At 48.8% G+C, this 21,864-nt stretch overlaps 1 protein-coding gene and 2 long non-coding RNA genes across 3 annotated transcripts; all 3 read left to right on the top strand.

The window, feature by feature from the left end:
* The first annotated feature begins 3,533 nt into the window (after nt 1-3,533).
* On the top strand, nt 3,534-5,032 carry LOC101756491. The gene is made up of 3 exons (XR_215982.2): nt 3,534-3,733; nt 4,117-4,411; nt 4,580-5,032. It is a non-coding gene; the product is annotated as an uncharacterized LOC101756491 (long non-coding RNA).
* A 4,262-nt stretch (nt 5,033-9,294) lies between these two features.
* Nucleotides 9,295-13,813, top strand: LOC101756089 (3-ketoacyl-CoA synthase 20). Its single transcript, XM_004985545.3, has 2 exons — nt 9,295-10,193; nt 12,478-13,813. Exons 1-2 carry the CDS (start codon nt 9,438-9,440, stop codon nt 13,306-13,308), a joined length of 1,587 nt encoding a protein of 528 aa, XP_004985602.1. The 5' UTR covers nt 9,295-9,437; the 3' UTR covers nt 13,309-13,813.
* Nucleotides 13,814-15,732: 1,919 nt separating this feature from the next.
* Nucleotides 15,733-20,008, top strand: LOC111255785. Its single transcript, XR_002675740.1, has 3 exons — nt 15,733-16,034; nt 16,196-18,722; nt 19,394-20,008. It is a non-coding gene; the product is annotated as an uncharacterized LOC111255785 (long non-coding RNA).
* The last annotated feature ends 1,856 nt before the right edge of the window (nt 20,009-21,864 follow it).

Here is a 21,864-nt window from a genome sequence, read left to right as displayed (position 1 = left end):
GCATCACCATTAATGCCAAAAACCAAGTTAGGTATCTAGAGATGACGCCTCCAAGGAGGGGACGACGGCGCCAATGACGCCATTGGCGCCGTCGTCGTTCGTCCAGAATCTGGAAAGGGTTATCACCTAAAGAACCCCGTGCAGCAGGGATGGAGCTCCAAGATGACACCGCCAACGGGGAGAAACACGCTCAGCGCCGCCGCCATCGCCACCAGCAAGATTGCCGGCAAAGGTTTTCGTCCGGAGCATCCCATCTTATGCCATTGCACGTACATAGCCTGTCATTCCCTGGACCACAGCCATGGGAGCCCATCCACGAGCGGTGCTGCTGCTGCGCCTCCTCGCATCGCGGCCGTCGCTCGTCCACCCTCGCCTCGGCTCCTCGCCCGCGGCCGCAGCAGTGACTCGTCGCCACTCGCGCAGCCGTCGCTGTAGAACCTCCTCTCGCGCGGGCTTCGTCGGCTTCGCCGCACGATCTCCTCACCTAGCATCGTGCCTCCTCGCGTCGCGCCACGCCGCTGTCGCTCGTCCTCCCACTCCACGACGGGCCGCAGCCGCAGCACCGCACCCGACCGCATCTCGCGGCCTCCTCGCCTTGCGCCAGGCTGCCGGGCCCTGTGTCTCCTTAGCACCCGCACGTGCGGCCACCGTCGGGCCTGCGCACCCAGGAACAGCACCCCGGGTCTGGCGAGCTCGTTGCCCAAGCCACCTCGCGCATGAGGTCCGCGGCACAAACAGGGGCGCCGCCTCCGCGCCCGGGCCGGCGCGCGCCATCGCCATACCCGCCATGATCGGCGGCGGTGCCCCAAGGACGAGGCCGCCACGCGCCGCCGATTCCTTCCACCTCTCGCCAGATCCTCCGAAGGGCCCTCGCACCGCCCCATAGCCCGCCGCACCAGACCGGCCGAGGGAACACTGGACCTGACCATGGCTTCACCAGAACCACACGCCGCTGTTGTCCCCGGGGCCGCGATCGACGCCACCGTGAGGGACGCTCCCGCGTAGATTTGACCACGTAGGCACCGAATCAAACCCTGGAGGTGCCGGATCTTGCCGTTGATTGGCCGTCGCCGGCAGCCGCCGCATCTCCTGCAGCTGGCGCCGAGCTTGGGAGAAGCCTCGTTGCTGCCTTCCTTGCAGCCGCGTGGGCTTCCGTGCAGGGGGGTAGAGCGGCGCGGGGGGCCTGTTTGCCGTTTTTTTACAAAGTTTGAATCGAGAAGCGAAAGCTGCTTCGCAAGCAACCATATCATTCTTTCGATTACATTCAATCATTCGCTCCTTGCTGCTGCATGCAGTGGGCTCGCCTCCGAGGAAGCATATGGCAGCAGCCACACTCTTTTCCTGGCTACATGAGCATGTCCGTGTGCATGACCAGTTCCTACTGCCATCTCCTTCCACTTGCCTGTTCTTTGTCGGACGAGGCGCGCACAGCAATCGTGCATCACATCAATCGATGTACAGCCATGAGTCGAGTGCGTGCTGAAAATGAAAACATCATCATGGTTCATGGCCTTGCCAGCCGGAATATTTATTCAAAGCCATGCCGAACCTGAAGATCACCACTCGCCAGCTTACAAATGGCTACTAGCAAACAAGCCCCGCCATCGTATCTGGTGTAAACCGCCGGCCTCCCCACTTGCCGAGTGTTTGGACATCAATGCCGGCGACCGGTGCCTACAGTAATCTGGAACTGAGATAGATGCTTCCAGCTCAGAGATGTCCAGGACAACGCGCGTGCAACAAGTGCCATGATCATCCACCGATCCACGATCGTCTTCTACTGCCGCCGCCAATGGACGGAGGCGGTCGGACGTCAGCTTCGAGGCTAGCTAATATGCGGTGCACGAAAAGGGGTCGGATCGGACAGTGGATCATCATGAGCACACAGTGCAATGGCTTTGGAGTTTGGATCGGTCGGCCTGAGAATGAGATGCGATCCAAGGATCGTGTTCATGTCCGCTGCCGCAACAGGTCGACCGGCAAGGACGTGTGTCGCGTAGCCGAAATCGCGGCGAGCACGAACGGGCAACGAAAAAGGAAGCTCCATCCTGTCCGATCTTGTGCATAGGAGATCCGTATTGTAGCCAAGCTGCCACTAGCCAGTGCCTTCGTAGGAGTAGCTCATTGTCCACGGAAGCATGTGAGGTCTGCGACTGCTGGCGGAGCTGACCACTGAATACCATGTGCTCGCGAGTCGTAGTTTGCGTGCGCCTTGATCAGATGTCTGAAACCAGCGGCAGCTCGAGCAGTGTAGTGTAGTAATCTGTAGAGTGTAGACTGCACTGCTGGTACGTGTACCGGGACTTCGCGGCTGGCCTGTATTTCAACGCCATGAATGCAAGGCGCTTCTATCATGGGACGCCTGCGCCTCTGAATAACCACGTCTGCTCGTCCCATTTAATCGCGGCCCACAGTCCACTGTGCTCTCTGTGAGACGTCCATGCTCTTTCAGTAATGGTGGTTCGTCCGGGAACCTAATCTTGACATGGCTGATCGAGTGTGTGGTCTAAGCTAATCGTGGTCCTCTACAGGAGCTGATCAATACTGGATTACTGGATTCTTTCTTGAAGGATGACTTCTTATCGCACTGAGGATGCGTTTGGCAGAGCTCGCAGAGCTAATTCTCTGTTGAATCCAGTAGGAGCTCTGCCAAATAGTTTTTCATAGAAAAGTGATTTTTTACTGGTATTGTGTGAAGTGATTCTCCGAAATGAAGTAAGAGGTTGGGAGCTGAAAAAAGTAGCTTCTCCTAATTCTGTGAAGTGATTCTACATCCTGATTTTAAGAGTTTATGCTAGAGAATAAAAGAGAATCACTTTCAGCTACAAAATCACTTTTATCAGAGAATCAGCTCCCATAGAGAATCATAATCAGATGGAGCTGTACCAAACAGATCCTAACAATGATACTTGGGTCATAAATTTAGGCACCCTATTCGTACCTTGCCATTGATCTACTGATTCCAGAAGGAATGCACATCATAGGCAAGACGCACATTTAACCTTAATTAGAGCAACTCCAAGAGGCTGCTAATCTTACCCCCAAAACTTTTTTTAGGGAAAAAAAAGAGAAAAAATGAACTCCAACGGTCCACCCAAAACCTTCCCAAAAAATTAGCGACGCCAAAAAACATGCCCTCCTCCCGTATATTTTCGCGACCCAAAATCTTCCCCAATCCATTCCGGCGCCCCCTGTTGCGCTATTTTATTTTTTTGCCGCGCTCTTCTCCCGTCATCTTCTCGAGGCTTCCCGGCGGTGGCGGCCAGGCTCCTCCCCGGCGCGCCCCTCCTCTCCCGGCGGTGCGCCCCTCCACTCCCGGCGGCGGCGAGGGGCGAGGGGCGGCGGCGCCCTGTCCAACCGGCTGAGGAGGCGGCGGAGGCGGCCCTCCCCACTCCGGAGCACCCCCTCCTCTCCCGGCGGCGCGTCCATCCTTTCCCGGCGGCGTCCATCCCCACTCCGGCGGTGGCCCTCCTCTCTCGGCGGCGGCGCCCTGTCGGGCCGGCTGAGCAGGCGGCGGCGGCGGCGGCCCTCCCCACTCCGGCGCACCCCTTCTCTCCCGGCGGCACGCCCCTCCTCTCCCGGAGGCGGCCCTCCCCACTCCGGCGGCGGCCCTCCTTTCCCGGCGGCGGCGAGGGGTGAGGGGCGGCGGCACCCTGTCGAGTCGGGCTGAGCAGGAAGCCCGCGGCGGCCAGAAGATCTTCAACATCTCGCCAAGAACCCGAGGACTGGATTGGTATGAGCTCTACTCATTGTTAATTTGCTCTCTTGCTAAAATCCTTGGCTGTATCCATTACCTTAGCATTGTGAAAAGGACCGCCGTTTGTAGTTACTGCATTTGCACATAATCTGGCCATTGTTTGCTTATATGGTGCTGCTATGTGTCTTTGCAATGTGATTCAGAAACTAATCAGCTTGTTGACTACTCTGTTTGCGGAGCTGATATTGTAATGGTGGTTGTGAAATGCTTCCTCCCCTGATTTGGTAGCTAAAGTTGTTCAGATCATAGTAGTAGTGCACCACCAGTTTGGGAGCAATCAAGCAAGTGCCTAGGTATATAAATGCAAATATCTCGTTCTCTGCAGATTTAAATTCCTTTTGTTGCCTGTACAAATGCAGGCACCACGGCAGGGCCAAGTAAGGCGCGGTGGAGGGATGCTTCAACGGCATGTGGTGCTCGTCGGTGGCGACCACATCCCTCAATGGAACAGCAGCAGCAGAAATTTGGAGAGGTCCAGCAGCGACGACCTCGACCTGCCTGGTAGTGGTGACATGTGTGGTGATCTGCAAGGTCCTCCGATTGTAGCTCTTACCAGTGATGATTTGGACTCCCTATCAACGGTGCCGTACCCATCCAGCGGCGGCCCTTCTGGTGCTTTCGAACAAGCGGCCAACGGCAACCCATTTGTGAATGGTATGAACCATAAGCTCTTTAACTCAATTCACCGTGAGATAAGATAGATTTCTTGTGTTGTGTAGTCAATTCTAAGTGGCTTTATTTTGCCTATAGAAGGATTTTGCATTGATTGAAGATAATGTGGCAACTAACCTTAGCTTGTATTATCATATTGCTTTTCTTCAGAGCTTCAGGCAGTTCGATTCAGTACAGTAGCAACTGCTGTTATTTGTTCAGTTTTCAATTAATTGTGTGGCCACCAGCTTGGCTCTTGAACAAGATCGAGTTGCAAATGAAAAACTACTTCTTGAGGTTAGGAGGCAGGAGGTCCAGTTGCAGAAAAGGAGGGATGAAGAGAGGATTATGACCATGGATCTTACTGCCATGCCAGATGAGCAAAAGAAATACTACATGTGCTTGCGGGCTGAGATCATGAGCCGAGTACTTAATTAGAATTTGATTCTTCTAAATGGTATTAGTAGCTAATGTGATTTTTTTTGATATGGTAGTATTTCCATATGGTACTGTGTGATGTTCGAAACTTAATTAGTATTTGAATCTTTTAAAGAGTAGTATTTCCATATGGTATTAACGTGGATTTGAAGCGTCTTGTGTCGATTTTAATGTTTGCTCAGTCAATATTATTAGTGATGTTTTGTTCTATGTTGAGCCAGCGGCTGCAGGTTGCAGCATCTGCTCGAAATCAAGTACAAGAAGCATATATTACAGCCTGATCATCTTCAGTAATAATAGAGAACCTGAAATCCCCTGCAAACGTGCTATTCAGCTCCTAAAATGGAAAAGAGACGTGCTATTCAGTAATAACCAAAAAGAAGTCCGGCGGCGTGCCGTGACGAGGGCCTGGAAAAAAGAAGTCCGGCGGCGTCAGGGAAAAAAGAAGCCTGGCGACGAGCGAGGGGTCCCAGCCTGCTGGAAAAAAAATGATCCTAAAATGGGCCCAATATGATGACATGGCTTCATTTGAAATATTAGCGGATTAGTTTTTAGCGTTCTGCTGTGGACTGATATGTTTTTTGGGGGAAATTTTTTTAGCATAGCCCCCAATACCTCGTTTTGGGGAAGAATTTTTTGGGGAACTCTTGGAGTTGCTCTTAGGGCCCTCATATTTCATATCATGTCATAATTTGTTACCTTTTTTAAATTATAGGTTATTTTAATTTTATCCTAAGTCAAATTTATTTCATTTCACCATGTTTAAATTAAAGAGAAAAATATATTAACATCTATAATGTTAAATAAAAGTACTATCAAAATATATTTTAAGGTCTGTCTAGGTGAAACTAGTTTAAAGTGGTACAGATTTGTGCATTTCTATGTAACCTTGGTCAAAGTTATAGAAGTTTCACATATTACAAAATTTAAATGAATTATAATTCAGAATAGAGGGAATACAAAAGATATATATTACACCATTAACTTTTTTTTCTCAAATCCCACTAGATACATCATCAAATGTACTTTAGATTTGACATGTAGATTTATCTATTTGCATAAATATTTATAGAAAAGATGAAAACTTAAATGAATGAAATATCTCGATGGTATTATGTATTAAAAAAACGGGGTAAGATGAACCGGTGTGTTACATGCATGGTCACATACATAATCGAAGTGGCACAAATCCAACTTTTACATGTGCTACATGCTCCTATCCACAAGGGTCAAATGTTCCCCAACCCTACCTATTTAAAATCCAGCAACAGGGAAATGCTAGTAATTAATGTGCGGATAGCTTGAAGTATGCATATCATGTCAAAATCGGCGGAATAAGTTTTTTGCAATAATTATTCTGAATTAATAATATCTCGGCTAGAGGTGATGCCACTGATCTATCAGTGCCATGCTCTAGGTAAAAATTTTTTTACGAAAGCTTGTCTTAGTTACGTACTCCCTCTGTCCTAAATTACTATTCATTTTAATTTTTGTAGATACATAAATCTTACTATGTATCTAGACATAGCATATATCTCGATACATAGTAAAACAAACGGTAATTTGGACAACTGCTAGACCGATAGCATCACTGCTGCTGCGTGGAGGATTATTCACTATTCCACGGAGCCTGAGCTCCGGAGCGCTCTGCGCGGGACGGGGGCCCTGGATGGCTGATCCAATCCAACCACGCGTCCTGCGGCGGCGTGTCCGCGGCGCGCCGGCCCTGGCATTATTGACTGGGCTCTTGCATGGGAAAGCATGGACCTGATGCCGATGGAGGCGCGCGTAATTCCTTCCTCCATGATCGGAGGAGGTAGCTAAGCTAAAGCTAGCTGCCGCCTGCCGGCTGCATTTATGTACGTGCGATGCGAAGGTGCGTGCACCTGCCGGCCGGCGTTCAATTCGGGCATGGCGGATTTGCTGGTCGATCGCGTGCAGGAGCAGGACCGTAGGCAGCATGGGTTCTGAAAAGAATGGTGGATCGTCAACGCTCTTTAGTTAGTGTAAGCCAGATTCCCGTAATCATCTACAGATACATTAGATTACGCGCGGCGATCTTGGACGATGCACATATCTCGGCGGCTCCTGAACTCCAGCATGGCCGCCGGCCGATTGCTGCATGCGTGAAGAGATCATCCTCAGTCGGACGACGAGGACAGTATCTGCAGGATGACAGTTCTGGCACTTGTTGATGGTGTCTGGAAGATGGATGCCTCGCTGAAGATGATATGTACGTGCGCACGAGCAGCCTCCTCCAGTCAACATCTGCGAAATGTGACATGCCAAGCTCGCAGAGCGAATCCGGACGGCGTACGCCGATTAAAACGTGAGCGGGGTAGGGAAAAACACATTACACATGCGCGTGAGATTTGAAATCACGCACGCAATGTGCTAGGATTTTATTGAACGTACAGCATGCCTGAGGTTCGAACGAACCAGAACAGGAGTCTGTCAGGCAGGCAAGACCGCAAGAGGGGCACATCGTGCACTAGTAGTTCGAAATCATCCCTATAGAGCGCCCCGTACTACTAGCTTCAACTTGCATAGTTCGCTCAAGTTGCATAGCCTCGTCCACATGAAATGCGATTTATATCGAGAGAGGGGGGGATACCTCAATACCTGCGCTGGCGTGGAGTCATAGTGGTGGTCTCGGTTTTGGGATGATAGGCCCGGCCCTAGCCTAAGCATCTAGCATATGTAACATCTGAAGCTCATTGTGCTGTGGTTGGCATGTCGTGTGTACAATGTTTTGTAGTGGTGTTGGTGTGTGAGGCAGAACGAATTTGTGAGCTGTTCGTAGACATTTCATATCTTTTTTTTTCCTATGGAGCTAGGGCCGCCCGGTTTTGATGGGATGATGAAAATGGTGGAAGCCATTAAGTTTTACTCAGTTGGAGGACGGTTGCACCGATGCTCGCAAGTCGCAAGTCGTATACTACTTTTGCCGAAGTCGAATACCGTACCACTGCACGTCCATGAAAATATGCTGCCCGACCACAATGGATCACATGTTCACATCAACCCTTTTGCAAGTTTTACGATTGCCGTCCATCAAAAGTCTTCATATCCAGTCTCCAGAGCAGCTACGTAGGACGACACTACTAGAGAACTGGACATCATAACTGAGGAACCACTCCCGGTACACAGAGAACCAGTTATGATTTCTGGAGTACAACCATTTCATTATCTACCACCCAGATCAATCACCGAGAGGCCAAGAACCGGCCGGTTATGATGCCGGGTATCAGTCATGTTCAAAACAGCTTCCTCCTCCTCCTTTGTTTTGGAAAAAATGCACCACAACCTGTTGTTGTGAAGCTACTAGCTTCACTCCCGGTTGCGGATCGGGAATGTTAGGTACCCCGGATAATTCTCGGATACGCGCATTGCCTCACGTTCCGGGACTAAAGGGGTTTCAATTAACCTGATACCCGATTCTCTAAGTAGTGGACACAAAATAATTTGTCATATGATCGAACCCACATACACGAACAAGGTACTCAGGGGTTGTTTGGATACAATGTGCTAAACTTTAGCAGTATCACATCGGATGTTCGGATGCTAATTAGGAGGACTAAATATGAGCTAATTACAAAACTAATTGCACAGATGGAGTCTAATTCGCGAGACGAATCTATTAAGCTTACTTAATCCATCATTAGTAAATGGTTATTGTAGCACCACGTTGTCAAATCATGGACTAATTAGGCTTAATAGATTCGTCTCGCGAATTAAACTTCATTTGTGCAATTTGTTTTGTAATTAGCATATATTTAATACTCCTAATTAGTATTCAAACATCTGATGTGACGGGTGTTAAATTTTAGCACCCTGAAGCCAAACAGAAACCTAAGGCCGTAGCACATACAGGTTAGTAGGTTACTCTGGCTGCACATGCAACATATGGTACCAGTATTACCACTACGTACCAGCAGTGTGCCACTTGGCCGATACCAACAGACCATCACTCCTAAAATCAACGAGGCCGGGCTAGCTACAATGCTAGTAGATTCATCTCCAAAGCCAGCGTCGTAGGAGTACTTGCTAGTAAACGGCGGATCAAACAGTGCCGTCCTCCAGGGTCAACCGGCCCGGCCTAGTAGTAGCAGCTCACATGCACCAACGATCAACCGCCACGAGCGCGTGCAATTATAACGCCGGTGCTGCACGTACACTACACGACCCAGAGGTCCGGCCCGGCCGCCCACGGGTTCTCGATCGGCTTCCTCCTCCTGCTCTGCTTGGGTGAAATGAAACCGTCCAGAGTCCAGAGGTCAGGGACATGCCATGGGGGCGCCCATTAACCGCTACCGCCGCAACAGCTAGCTAGCTTCGCGCCATTACTCACCCTCGGCCCCGGACCCGGACCCGGACCCCACCCCCACGTCGTCTCCTTCCCGCGCGTATAAATCCGCCGTGCTGCACTGCGGCCTCCTCCCACACCTTGCTCGCTCACACTAGCTAGTCGATCTCGAGCTCGATCGCTAGCTTCTCCTCAGTACTCCAGTTGCTGCGGCACAGATAGCTCAGCGGTAGCAGTGGCCGGTCTCGAGAACCCCGACGACTCTTATTAACCGCTAGCACTTGCATGATGGCAAGTCACCAGCAGCATCGGCCCACCGCCATGTCCAGGGCGGAGCTGTTCCGGACGGTTCGGCAGGCGACGCTGAACCACGCGCGGCAACTGTACCACCGCCTCGTCATCCGCCTGCCGCACCTCCTCGCCGTCACGCTCCTCGTCGCCGCGGCCCAGCTCGCGCCGCCGTCGCTCGCGGGGGCGCCGCGCGCCATCCTGGACGCCGCGCGCGCCAACGCGCCCCTCGCCGCCGCCGCGTGCGCGGGTCTCGCCGCCGCGGCGTGCGCGTACGCCGCGTCGCGGCCCCGGCCCGTGTACCTCGTGGACCTCGCGGGCTACAAGCCCGGGGGCGTCCACGCGGCCACCCGCGCCCGGTCCATCCGCCACTTCGCGCGGGCGGGGCGGTTCACCGACGAGAGCATCGCGTTCCAGGCACGGATGCTGGAGCGCGCCGGGGTCGGGGAGGCCACGCACTTCCCGGCGTCGCTGCTCACCGTCCCCGTCGACATGTGCCTCCGCACCGCCAGGGAGGAGTCCGAGGCCGTCGTCTTCGGCGTCGTCGACGACCTGCTGGCCAGGACCGGCGTGCGCGCCGAGGACATCGGCGTCGTCATCGTCAACTCCAGCTGCTTCAGCCCCACGCCGTCGTTCACGTCGCTCGTCGTCAACCGCTACGGCCTGCGACACGACGTCGTCACCCACAACCTCAGCGGCATGGGCTGCAGCGCCGGCATCATCGCCATTGACCTCGCCAAGCACCTGCTCCAGGTACCTCCTACATACATGCCCTCTCGATCTCTCTGTTCATCTGCTCCCTCCAACACACACTGACGCTTGAACGTGGAAGAAATTAAAATAGCTAGCGCGTACACATGCACGAACTGGTAGGCGGCCACTGATCTTGGGTGTCACTTGTCACCAACAGCATGGGGATCGGAATAAATGGGCGGAATGTCATTGGACAAGCACTTGACATGCTTGTCATCAATCAAGATGAACACCATTATCACAATAATCTTCAAGTAGGTAGGATTACGTGTCCCAGACAGTACAGCATTAAGATTTTCCTCTGTGTGTCTCCCCTCATGGTCACCCTATTATTTAGGCACACAGATTGAGCATAGTGCAGCAGAAACAGAAACAGCCATCGTTTCGAGTGAATCCATAAAAGAAACATCTGTCACTTCATAGTGATCAGATCGCTCAACTGAAGGTCGATCATGGACGTCACTGTAGCAGTTCGATGACAGATTCGGTTATTATGGGACAATAGGAGTGACTAGTAACAGCCAATGAGTCAAATCCTAGTTAGCTTAGTCTCAGATTATAAGCAAAATATCAAGATAGTAAAAAGCTTGCGCCGACACCACATATGCCGTAGAGAAACATCTCAAACATTTTACACCATTTGGTCCCAATCTTATCCTAGACTACTGTACATAGCAGCATACAAGGAAAAGTTTATTCATTAACTTCTCCTGCATGGTGGGGGCGTTTAAGGTAGATGTGTGCATTCATGGCCTTACCATGTCCAGGACCTTAGACATGTCCCGAAACGTCCGTAACCATATCAATTTGAACAGCACTGACATGTCTGGCATAAAAAACGAGCCAATCATCCAAACCAATAGAAGGATCGATCTACTGAAACAGTGCAGACCCGATCCAACAGCAAGGACCATGCATGTTCCACGGATCAAGGGTGGGTCCATGGGAGACACGGGCCGTCCGATCGGGGACGGACAGCCAGGATCCATCGGATGGACAGCAGGGAGGACCTGACAGAAACAAGCTCCACTACACTTGAGCTGTAACGGGCAAGTAGTCCCTTCCCTTCCTTAGGCTCAGGGGGTGCTTTCCTCAAGTTCAGTACCCGTCACATCGGATGTTTGGATACTAATTAGGGGTATTAAATATAGACTATTTATAAAATCCATTGCACAAGTGGAGTCTAATTCGCGAGACGAATCTATTAAGCCTAATTAGTCCATGATTTGTACTGCTACAGTAAACATGTGCTAATCATGGATTAATTAGGCTCAATAGATTCGTCTCGCAAATTAGTATAGGGGTTCTGCAATTAGTTTTATAATTAGCTCATGTTTAATCCTTCTAATTAGCATACGAACATCTGTTCGGATGTGACACTTCTAAAGTTTAGAACCTCGTATCCAAACACCCCAAGTTTAGAACCTCGTATCCAAACACCCCATTAGCGTCCATGGACCAGCCAAAAGGCAAAAGCCACCTGATGGACGCGACTTGAGCTATCAAGGCTCGGTCGGTACGGCTGGATGGACCTCACAGCTAGCCTAGCCATGCAGAATTTGCTGCAATCATGGAGCTCGATCAGCCATGTCGAATTTGATGCAAACATTTCACCGTTGTTTCCAGCGCTTAGTAGTAGCAGTAGCAACTTCTTACCACGAGTTCATGCATTCGGTTCAGAACGAAAAAACTTGTTTATTACAAATAATCTCTGGCCCTGAAAAGAATTATCACAATTACTAATCAAAGCAGCAACATCGTCGATCTGCAATCTCACCCCATGACCAGAACAGAAAAACAGCCGACACGACCCGATCGCCAGTCGTTCGTCCGGCCCCCTGTCCAGTGAGGCAGTGATCCTGATCCAGTCTAGCTAGCTCCCAGGCATAGTAATTGTGGTTAGTTAGGGTAGGCACACCGTGTCGCGTCGTGTCGTCTTGTCTCGGCTCTGCGCTTGCTTAATGCTTGGTAGAGCCTCACCTACTGCAACTCTGCGACCAAAAGTTCAGAGCTGCAAATCTGAGACGCGAAGTGAATTCGTTCCGTCGAGCCCAGGCCCCTCCAGCTCCAACGGCCGTTGCCGATGGTAATAACTGAAAGAAAACAGCATCATACCTTCGACATTCAATGCACGCGCAGCAGCAGTAGCTCGTTCTTCGTTCTCACCTTGTAGTCAAATCGCCATGGTTGGGTCACGTCCAGCAGCTTGCAGGAATTGAAATGAATGAAACGGACGGGCTGGATTGTATTGGCTGATCAACAACTACTCGCTGCGATTCTGCAGGTGCACCCGGACACGTACGCGCTGGTGGTGAGCACGGAGAACATCACCCTGAACGCGTACCTGGGCAACCACCGTCCGATGCTGGTGACCAACACGCTGTTCCGGATGGGCGGCGCGGCGGTGCTCCTCTCCAACCGCGCCGCCGACCGCCGCCGCGCCAAGTACCAGCTGGTCCACACGGTGCGCACGCACCGTGGTGCCAGCGACCGGAGCTACGGGTGCGTGACGCAGGAGGAGGACCCGGAGGGCAACGTCGGCGTGTCCCTCTCCAAGGAGCTCATGTCCGTGGCCGGCGAGGCGCTGCGCACCAACATCACGACGCTGGGCCCGCTGGTGCTCCCGCTGTCGGAGCAGCTCCGGTTCCTGTCCGCCGTGCTACTCCGCCGCGTGCTCCTCCGCTCCGACGCCAAGCCCTACGTGCCGGACTTCAAGCTGGCGCTGGAGCACTTCTGCATCCACGCGGGCGGGCGGGGCGTGCTGGACGAGCTGGAGCGAAGCCTCGGCCTCAGCGGCTGGCACATGGAGCCGTCGCGGATGACGCTCTACCGCTTCGGCAACACGTCGAGCAGCTCGCTGTGGTACGAGCTCGCATACTGCGAGGCCAAGGGGAGGATCAGGAAGGGGGACCGCGTCTGGCAGATCGCGTTCGGGTCGGGGTTCAAGTGCAACAGCGCTGTGTGGAAGGCGCTCAGGACGGTCGACGACGCCGGGGAGACCAACCCGTGGGCCGACGAGGTCGATCGCCTGCCGGTGCACGTGCCCAAGGTGGCGCCCATCCAATTCGACGACCAGGCGCCCAAGCCCAAGGAGGACGACGGACACGCTGCGTAGCCGCCTATACGCCTATCTGCTTCTGCATTGTGCCCCAAGCGGAGAACCGGACCGTGTGCGCGCGAGCGTGCACTTGTGTGGTCGGGCTCGGCTTATTGGGAGCCCTATACAGGCATTTTCTTATAGTACTATTACTAGTGTGTAAAAATCTTTATGGATCATGAACTGGGGAGCATTGTTGTGTGTTATGTTGGGTGGAGATCATGGAAGGCTTGATCAACATAGAGGCATGTCTAGGGGTGATAAAAGTGCCCTCTAATTTAGTCTAGCAAATTTAAGGGTGGGGCTCAATAAGGATCGGACTATAAGATTATATGATTTTGAATTAGGCTAAGTTGGATTGTAAAGAAGGCACGAGGGTTACGATCCATTACCACCCAGCCATACAAATTCGTACAAGACAATGCAATAGTAGTGGGCTGGTTCGTTGTACTGGGCTGCTATTATGGGCCTCTTACAAGTTACAATTGAGAGCCTACGAGCAACCTGATATAGAAATTTTTAACCTTGCATTGCTTGCAAGACAGGCATGGCGTATGTTGATCAAGCCTGAGTCTCTTTGTTTTCAAGTCCTAAAATCAGTTTACTTCCCCTTTGGAGATCTTCTCAATGCTTCTATTGGGAATAACCCATCAAAGACCTGGAGAGCTATATGTGATGGAATAGAGGTGCTAAATCAAGGATTGATTAAACGAATTGGTGATGGTAGAAGCACACAAATTTGGGGGATGTAATGGATTCCAAGAACTGGGATGTTCAGGCCTCTTGTTTCAAAGAAACCAAATCCTCCGACACTTGTTTCTGATATAATTGACCATACCTCTAGGACATGGAAAACAGAGATAGTGCAGAACTATTTCAATCATATGGACAGTGAAGCGATCCTACAGATTCCGCTGAGTATGAGTATACAAGAAGATTGTTGGGCATGGCATTATGAAAGAAATGGTATGTTTACTGTTCGCTCTGCTTATCGGATGATGATTGCAGCGAAGAAAAGTAGAGAGGATTACTTCGAAGGCCGTACAAGCTGTTCTGATGTGCAAAAAAGACAGAGGGAATGGAACCAATTGTGGAATATGAAATTGCCACCAAAAATCAAAATCTTTTGCTGGCGACTTGCACTGAATTCAATTCCCACTGGTAGTGTGTTAAAAAGCAGAAATATGGTTGACACAGCTGAATGCAAACTTTGTGGTGCCGACGAGGACACATGGGACCATGCTTTACTATACTGTACAATGTCCAGATGTGTTTGGGCCCAACTAGATGAAGAGGTAACAGAATTAATTGCTACTCTATGTATTCCTGACCCAATGCATTGGGTATCCTTTATGTGAGCAATATTTCACAAGCTGATGGTATGCGTATTCTTGTTGCCTGTTGGTCTATTGTGCAGGCAAGGAGAAAAGCAAACTATGATGAAATATTTCAAAGCCCTTTATCTATAATAGCAACAATTAATAGGCTGATAGATGAATTGGAGCTTCCTAGGAGTTTCAGATGAAAGAGATGTGCCAGCCACAACTAAAATAAAAAAATAGGCACTGGATACCACCTGGAAGTGGTCAATGCAAGATTAATACAGTTGCCAAGGCTGCTTACAAAGGAGCTGTTGGGGTTATATGCCGAGATGATCAAGGAGGTTTTATTGCTGCAAGTGCTCTGGTGATACCAAATATAATTGAGCCTGAAACCTTAGAATCAATGGCATGTGAAGAGGCACTACCTCTTGCCGAAGACTGTGGCATAAAGAAGATGACGGTGGCTTCAGATTGTCTAAGGGGCTGTTTGGCAATAGGGTGTTAAAATTTAACACCCGTCACATCGGATGTTTGGATGCTAATTAGAAGTATTAAATATAGGCTAATTACAAAACTAATTGCACAGATGGAGTGTAATTCGTGAGACGAATCTATTAAGCCTAATTAGTTCATGATTTGACAATGTGGTGCTACAATAACCATTTGGTAATGATGGATTAATTAGGCTTAATAGATTCATCTCGCGAATTAGCACAGGAGTTCTGCAATTAATTTTATAATTAACTAATGTTTAGTCCTCCTAACATCCGAACATCCGATGTGACATTGCTAAAGTTTAGCATTTAGTATCCAAACACCCTCTAAATGTCATTAAGAATATTAAAGAAATGTCTCGATGCTCTTATATGATGATCATTCAGAGCATAAATGGGAGGTCTAGATCTTTTGATTACGTGCGTTTTGCACATGAAGGTAGGGAATCTAATCGGGAGGCTCATTATCTTGCAAAACATGCTTGTACTCTAGGACCTGGCCATCATGTTTGGCTTGGGTATCCTCGTGTCTTCTTGGATGTAAATGTTGCCATTCCAAATTAATAAAATTCCTACCTTCCTTTTTTTTTAAAAAAAACACACCGCCTTCTCCGCCAATCCAGCAGGCAGCAGCAATGGCGGGCTGGCCGCAACTGCGTCATTTGCCCCCCCACCGGCCTTCCTGCCCACCTCCCTCCTGCTACCCCCGCCGCGCCGGCCCACCATCACGCACGCACCCCGAATCCTGTCCCGTCCGGCGGGGCCGCACCCGCACTTCCCTTCACCACCGAAGCTGTAGCGGCAGTCGGCAGCTGCGCGTCGCCGGTTACGCCACCCGCGGGAGGGGCAAGAGGCCACCGACCCCGCGGTCCGAACTTCTCACCGCCCGCCCGCCGTCTCGGCCGTGAACGTGAACCTGCGCCGACTGGTGAGTGTGAGTTCAAAGCTTAGAATGTGAATCGAATGTTTCGAACCGAAAGTTTAGGTTTCATGTTCGGGCCCATAGTTTTTCAGTTCGGCGTTGAAAGGTGAAATCGGTTCCCATTGTTCCAAAATGATTAACAACACCGTCATTGCACTCGTTTCCAGGGTAGATAACGGCAGGGCGATGATCCCGTGCGATTGCTTCCTCCAAAATCCTGCGCGGCCGCTGACTCCATTACAGAACCTTACAGTTACAGCTTCGGCGAACGCCAGTCTCTGCACCAGCTAGAACCTCTGAAATTTCCCTGGAATTGGCTGTTCCATGCACGGCTAGACAGACTACTAAAGGGAATAGCAAAGGCAACCGGGTCCATTACGGTGGGTCGCTTCTGACAATGCCGGAGGCACTGGAGCATGCCCACGATGTTGGGGAAGCACTCTGGCTGTGGAAGGATACACTGAGCAACCGGGTGAGTCCGATCATCCTCAAGGAGCAGAAAGATTGGAGACAGGCAGTCGAGATCTTTGACTGGTTTCACATGAAGAGAGGCAATGAACTCAATGTGATTCACTACAATGTTGTGCTCTGTAGAGTCGGCTGGGCAAGGAAATGGGACCTTGTTCTTAGGCTGTGGCATGAGATGCATTCTTGCAGTGTGGTGCCAGATAATGAGATAACTCAAGGTATGGAATACTGATCGATGTGTGTTGCAAAGGGGAAAGAGAACGGGCGACTTTATTTGTGGCTCAGGGACATGCGCAAGCGGGGTTTGATGCCTCATGAGGTCACTGTGAGTATTGTGCTGCAGGTCCTCGGATTCAAGTAGAAGGATGGAGGGACGCCCTTGCTACAGTTTGTGCACTTAAAGCACCTAGATTGATAGTTGATACTCATGGAAAAGCTGGTCAACTTGAGAAAGTATCAGATACATTCAACCCAATGTTGATAGAAGGTGTTGCGTGTTGTTACATTCAACACAGTGATTCATGTTTGGGGTAAACACCATAGAATGGAGCAAGTTGCTTCTTTGGTGAGGATGACGGAGGAATCCCAGTGCTTTCCTGACACTAGGATGTACAATATACTGATACACTGTATAGAGAAAGGAACGAAACTGATGTTGCAGAGTACTACTTCTGGAAGATGAAGCCAGAAAATTTGATACCAGATGTTGTGAGCTGCCACAAACACTCTTATATGGATACTCTATCAGGGATTCAGGGGCATGGTCACTAAAGCGGAAGCCCTTCTATAGGAAATGGATGAGAGGGGCTTTGTGATAGATGAATACACACAATCCGCTTTGACAAGGATGTATGTAAATGCTGGGATGCTTGAGCAAGCATGGCATTGGTTTGACAGCTTCCATCAGCAGATGAGTTCCAAATGCTTTTCTACTATTGATGCATTCGGGAAGAAAGGATGCATAGTTCTTACAGAGAAGGCTTTTTTATATGCTGCCTAAAGAAGAAGATGCTCAGAGAAGGCTTTTTTTTTCTGTGAGAGAGCTGATGGCATGGGGTATGGCATTTTGCTTGATTACGTGACATACAGTTCTCTCATTCAACTTCAGTCAACTGCTAAACTGCCAAAGAAGGCTCTACACTACTTGGACAATTGTAAGAGTAGAAAAGGGAGTACACGAAAGCGACTTCAGAACTGATTTTCAAATGGTTGAAATCTTAGATGTAGATACACAATTGTGATGATCTGTCTACTGAACTGTTTACACAGAGACGGTGCATACCGTTCTTGTGAAAAAATGTTGATACTTGATTGGCTGATGCACAGTGAATTCATGGAAATCATTTTCACATGGGTGCGAATCCTGCTAGATTTGTGCAGGTGAGTGATATTACTTATATGTTCCCGGTTTCTACGTATCAGAATACAATGTACATGCTCTCACAACATCTTGCTTTTGCTAAAATTGAACTGCTTCAGATTGCATGACTTCCAGAAAAGATTCAGTATTGATGATAATATCGAACATTGCAGTGTCTTTCTAAGTTCTGCCCGTTGTGAGATAATTGTTATTTGGATTATATTCGATAAATTTATGTTCCGTTCTTGTTGGTGGCTCATGTTGGGTTTCAGCTCTAGCCTACCGCAACTTGCTTGGCACTAGAAAGGTAAAAATGATTTGTTGTTATTGCTCTCAAATTCAATAAATGGTGAAGTCAGAAGTAAATAAAGTATGAACATAAAAAATGACCGATGCATGGCTAAAGTGCATTTGCATTCTATCTTTCAGACTTGCACGTGTTTGTTTCATAATATTAAAGGAGTTAGTGGTGCTATACATCTGATCAGTGAGAGCTGGAGAGCTGTTCTCGTCTGCAAATCGCCAAGTAATGATGATTTTAGCATGTCGTTCTATTCTAAGCAGCAAGGCATCATATGCTTGTATTTTCTGGTTGGGCAATGTGAAGGAGCCATTATCTGATGCCTAGCTATAGAGGAGTGCAATCTGGAAACTTGGTGGACTTTGACTCTTGATTTTTATCTTTTTTTGTTGCTTGCAGCATCATACTAACTGCCTTATTCATTAAATATTTCTTGCTTTACACTGCTATTTTCCTTTCCTGTGGGTCCATCTATTTGGCTCAGAGTTCTACAGCTGCAGTGGCGGAGCTTGGATACAAAAGAAGAGGGGCCCAATATCACTGAAATGGAAAGAGAGGGGGTCAGGTTAGTGTTTCTCTTTCCATTTAAGCAGTGAAATTCAGTGCTTCATTAAGAATTTATCTAGTTTAGGGGTGACCATAGCCCTCTTTGATCTCCATTAAGCTCTGCCACTGTACAGCTGAATATCCATTGTTTTGTTGCTAAACATCACAGGTTATAGCATCCATTTAGCATGTAATTTGAGAAAATTTAATTTAGTTTTATGAGATTGGTTTGATTGGAGAGGCAGCTCTTGTGTAGTCATGCTGAACCTGGCACAAAGATTTTACACTTCCTTATGCCTTTTGAATTCAAATAATAACTGCCTTTTGTCTTGATCAAACCTCTTTTTATCGAAATCTGGAAAATTAGTGTTGTATTTCATTCTGCATTTAGGGCATTTACTTTCTTTAGCTCCATCCATATGGATGATGGTTCTGCATATCTGTGCTGGACTTTAAGCTGTTGATTCACAACTTCACAAGCTCTAATCAAGGTTCATATTTGAAATGTTGCACCGTCACTCCGTCAGTAGTTTGTAGTGCTCTTTAACCAGTCAAGATTAGTACCTCAAATTTACGTTCTGCAGCTCTTGTTCCGGGTACATTTTTATTTGGTAAATCTGGTAATACTAATTTGTACAAGAATATTATCAATAACTTTCTAACATGCAGAACCAATACTGTTTTCTGCAGTTTTGGAGCATATTGGCCGGGCATTCGGTTTCAGCAACAACCTGATGGATGGTGCAGTGGGAGTGGGCGCAAGGCTTTGGGGAATGTAAATATGAATATGAATACAAGCAATTTTTTACTACCTGGGCACTGACAAAGTGCAAGTTGTTTGCACGACTGGCATAAAGGGCTGGCGATGAGTGGTTGGAACAGAATTTCAGAGGAAAAGAAGAAGATATTATTTCACCGGCTTTCTGACTTCACTCTCCAGCAACAGTATCACAGGCTTTCCTTCACTCAACAGCAACAGTATAGAGAATGTAATTTCAGTTTTTTTTCCTGAGATTTAAACAGAGAAAACGGTCGGGTCATCATGTCAGTATATATGGTTCAGAGCTGCAGATCATTTGGTTTCGGCTTTTATACAGAGAGGCCTCGGATTGTGATGGGGTGTCAATGGAGCATGGACCTTACCGTGTTGCCGCCTCTTGTCCTTGTAATCTTGTGGTGTGTATAAAAATCTGAGTCTACGTTCCTGTCCTTGTCAACATAAAAGATGCACCATGCACGCATATCCATTCGTTTGTGTCCGTTTTGAACAAGAAGAAGAAGAAAAACTCACTTGTGTCTTCTCCAGTTATTTACTTCTACGGCATCTTATCGGCTTATTGCTTGGCCTGCCTGCTCTTGTTTCTTCTCATCTTCTGAAGCACCGACCCACGGAATCTCTAATCTACGAATCTCGGTCAGGAATCGAGCTCTCCTCGAGCCATCATAAAGCCACGTCGCCCCTGGCTTTCGCACCGTTTGATCCCGAGCAAAATCTCCATCGGGCCGTCGGTCTCGGGGGCTCCCGCGCGCTAAGGTTCACGACCCTTCGTGAGAGCTCGCCGTTCGTCCCGTCGGTTCTTCCCGCAGGCGTTCGCATCCCCTGCGTGCTCCGGTTAGCCCGGCGTCTGTCGACGGCGAGCACGAGATGTGGCCGCGCCTCTACATCCATCTAACCAGCGGCGCTGTTGCCACTTCTCCGTGTATCGGGCCCTGAGATATGGCCACGAGGGCAGGAGCGTCCGCAGGCCCGCGGCGTGAGCCCCTGCACGACGGCCAATTCGTCCCCGGATGAACGAAGCGATCGACGAGCGCCTCTTCACCAGGAACAAGGTTACCAGCATAATTTCTCTGATGTAAGGGTACGGACAGTCCGTGGTAAAAAATAACGGCATCCACGTTCAATAAATGAGTCTGCGTTAGCTGAAAAAACGGACACCATCAACTGAGAAGCTATTCTGTCTAGGAGATGCAGGTTGCTGTCTCATGGTGGTTATCGTGGGAGCAAACAAAAATTATCCTAGAAAAAAAAGTTGTCCTCCCTCTGCCATGACAAAAATTATCAAATTGGTAAACAGCTTGCCCGACCAAACTAAAATGGGCCATGCACTCATTTACTCAATTTTTTTCTATCAATTCTTTTACCAGTTAAACAACCAGTTTTAAACTACTACTTTTGTGAGCTGATCTCCTTCCAAGAAACAACAATTTGAAGCACAAAGGAGATTGAGTTGTCAAGTCAATTGTGAAGAAAAAGTTGAAGTATAGTGAAATTGGTAAACAACTTGATTGATCAAACTAAATCGATGGATCGACGAAATGTAATGAGCTGACTCCCATGCTATCGTAAATAGATGATGCACGCACTACTCATTTTCTCTACCAATTCTGTTGCCATAAAAGTATTATAATAATACTCTATTTTCCAGCATGCTTGACCTTGTTAACTCAGTTACTCAAGCACACCTCAGCTCCTGAAAACTTGTAGCACATGTCATGATGTATTTTCAAAATGAATATATAATTATAAGCTAGTTGCTAATAGCTGAAATTATGCACCACCTGTGAATCATTCCAGTCTCCATATTTCTATCCATATGAATTTGCACGATAAGTACTAGGACCATTTCAAAAGCATGATGTGTGTTTACTCAAACATTGAATTTATTCCAAGACTGCTTTGTGATATCGAAGCTGCCAAGATTTATTTCAAGTCTGAGAGCTTGAGAGGGGGCTCAAATAGATCAAGAAGTAAACAATGCTGGTCCATTCAAATTAGGGCGCGGCAAAGCCACACCTATGGGGCTGATTGGTTGCCTGAGGTTCAGCTAGGCTGCTGGGATGCAATCTTCACTAGTTTGGTTGCCTGCACACTCATGTGAGCCTACCCAGCGCATGCAAAAGGCACCACTCAGCTTGGCTCTCGGGAAACGTAAATGAAGTCCGCGGACCTGGCTCGGTGGATGCGGGTGATTTTCACTTATGATGATGTTAAGCAGGTAATTAACTTATATTAAATGGTATTAGTATTTATCAAAGATGATTAAGGCTTAATGGTTAGAATAAGAACTATTAAAGTAAACTCAAATAAAATAAGCATCATAATAGTACTTATTTGTAATTGTTCATCTCATGCAACGTGTTCTCGTATGGACAACCAAACA

The sequence above is a fragment of the Setaria italica genome, chromosome IX (genome assembly GCF_000263155.2).
Source record: "Setaria italica strain Yugu1 chromosome IX, Setaria_italica_v2.0, whole genome shotgun sequence".
Classification (NCBI taxonomy): Eukaryota; Viridiplantae; Streptophyta; class Magnoliopsida; order Poales; family Poaceae; genus Setaria; species Setaria italica.
The sequence above is the reverse complement of the archived record's forward strand: the minus strand, read 5'-3'. Positions and strand labels throughout refer to the sequence as shown.

What these genes read in the sequence shown, in the direction of transcription:
- LOC101756089 (XM_004985545.3), top strand. Translation starts at nt 9,438, where the DNA reads ATGATGGCAAGTCACCAGCAGCATCGGCCCACCGCCATGTCCAGGGCG. An exon ending in TCGCCAAGCACCTGCTCCAG is followed by an intron (nt 10,194 to 12,477) that starts GTACCTCCTACA and finishes GCGATTCTGCAG; the next exon opens with GTGCACCCGGACACGTACGC.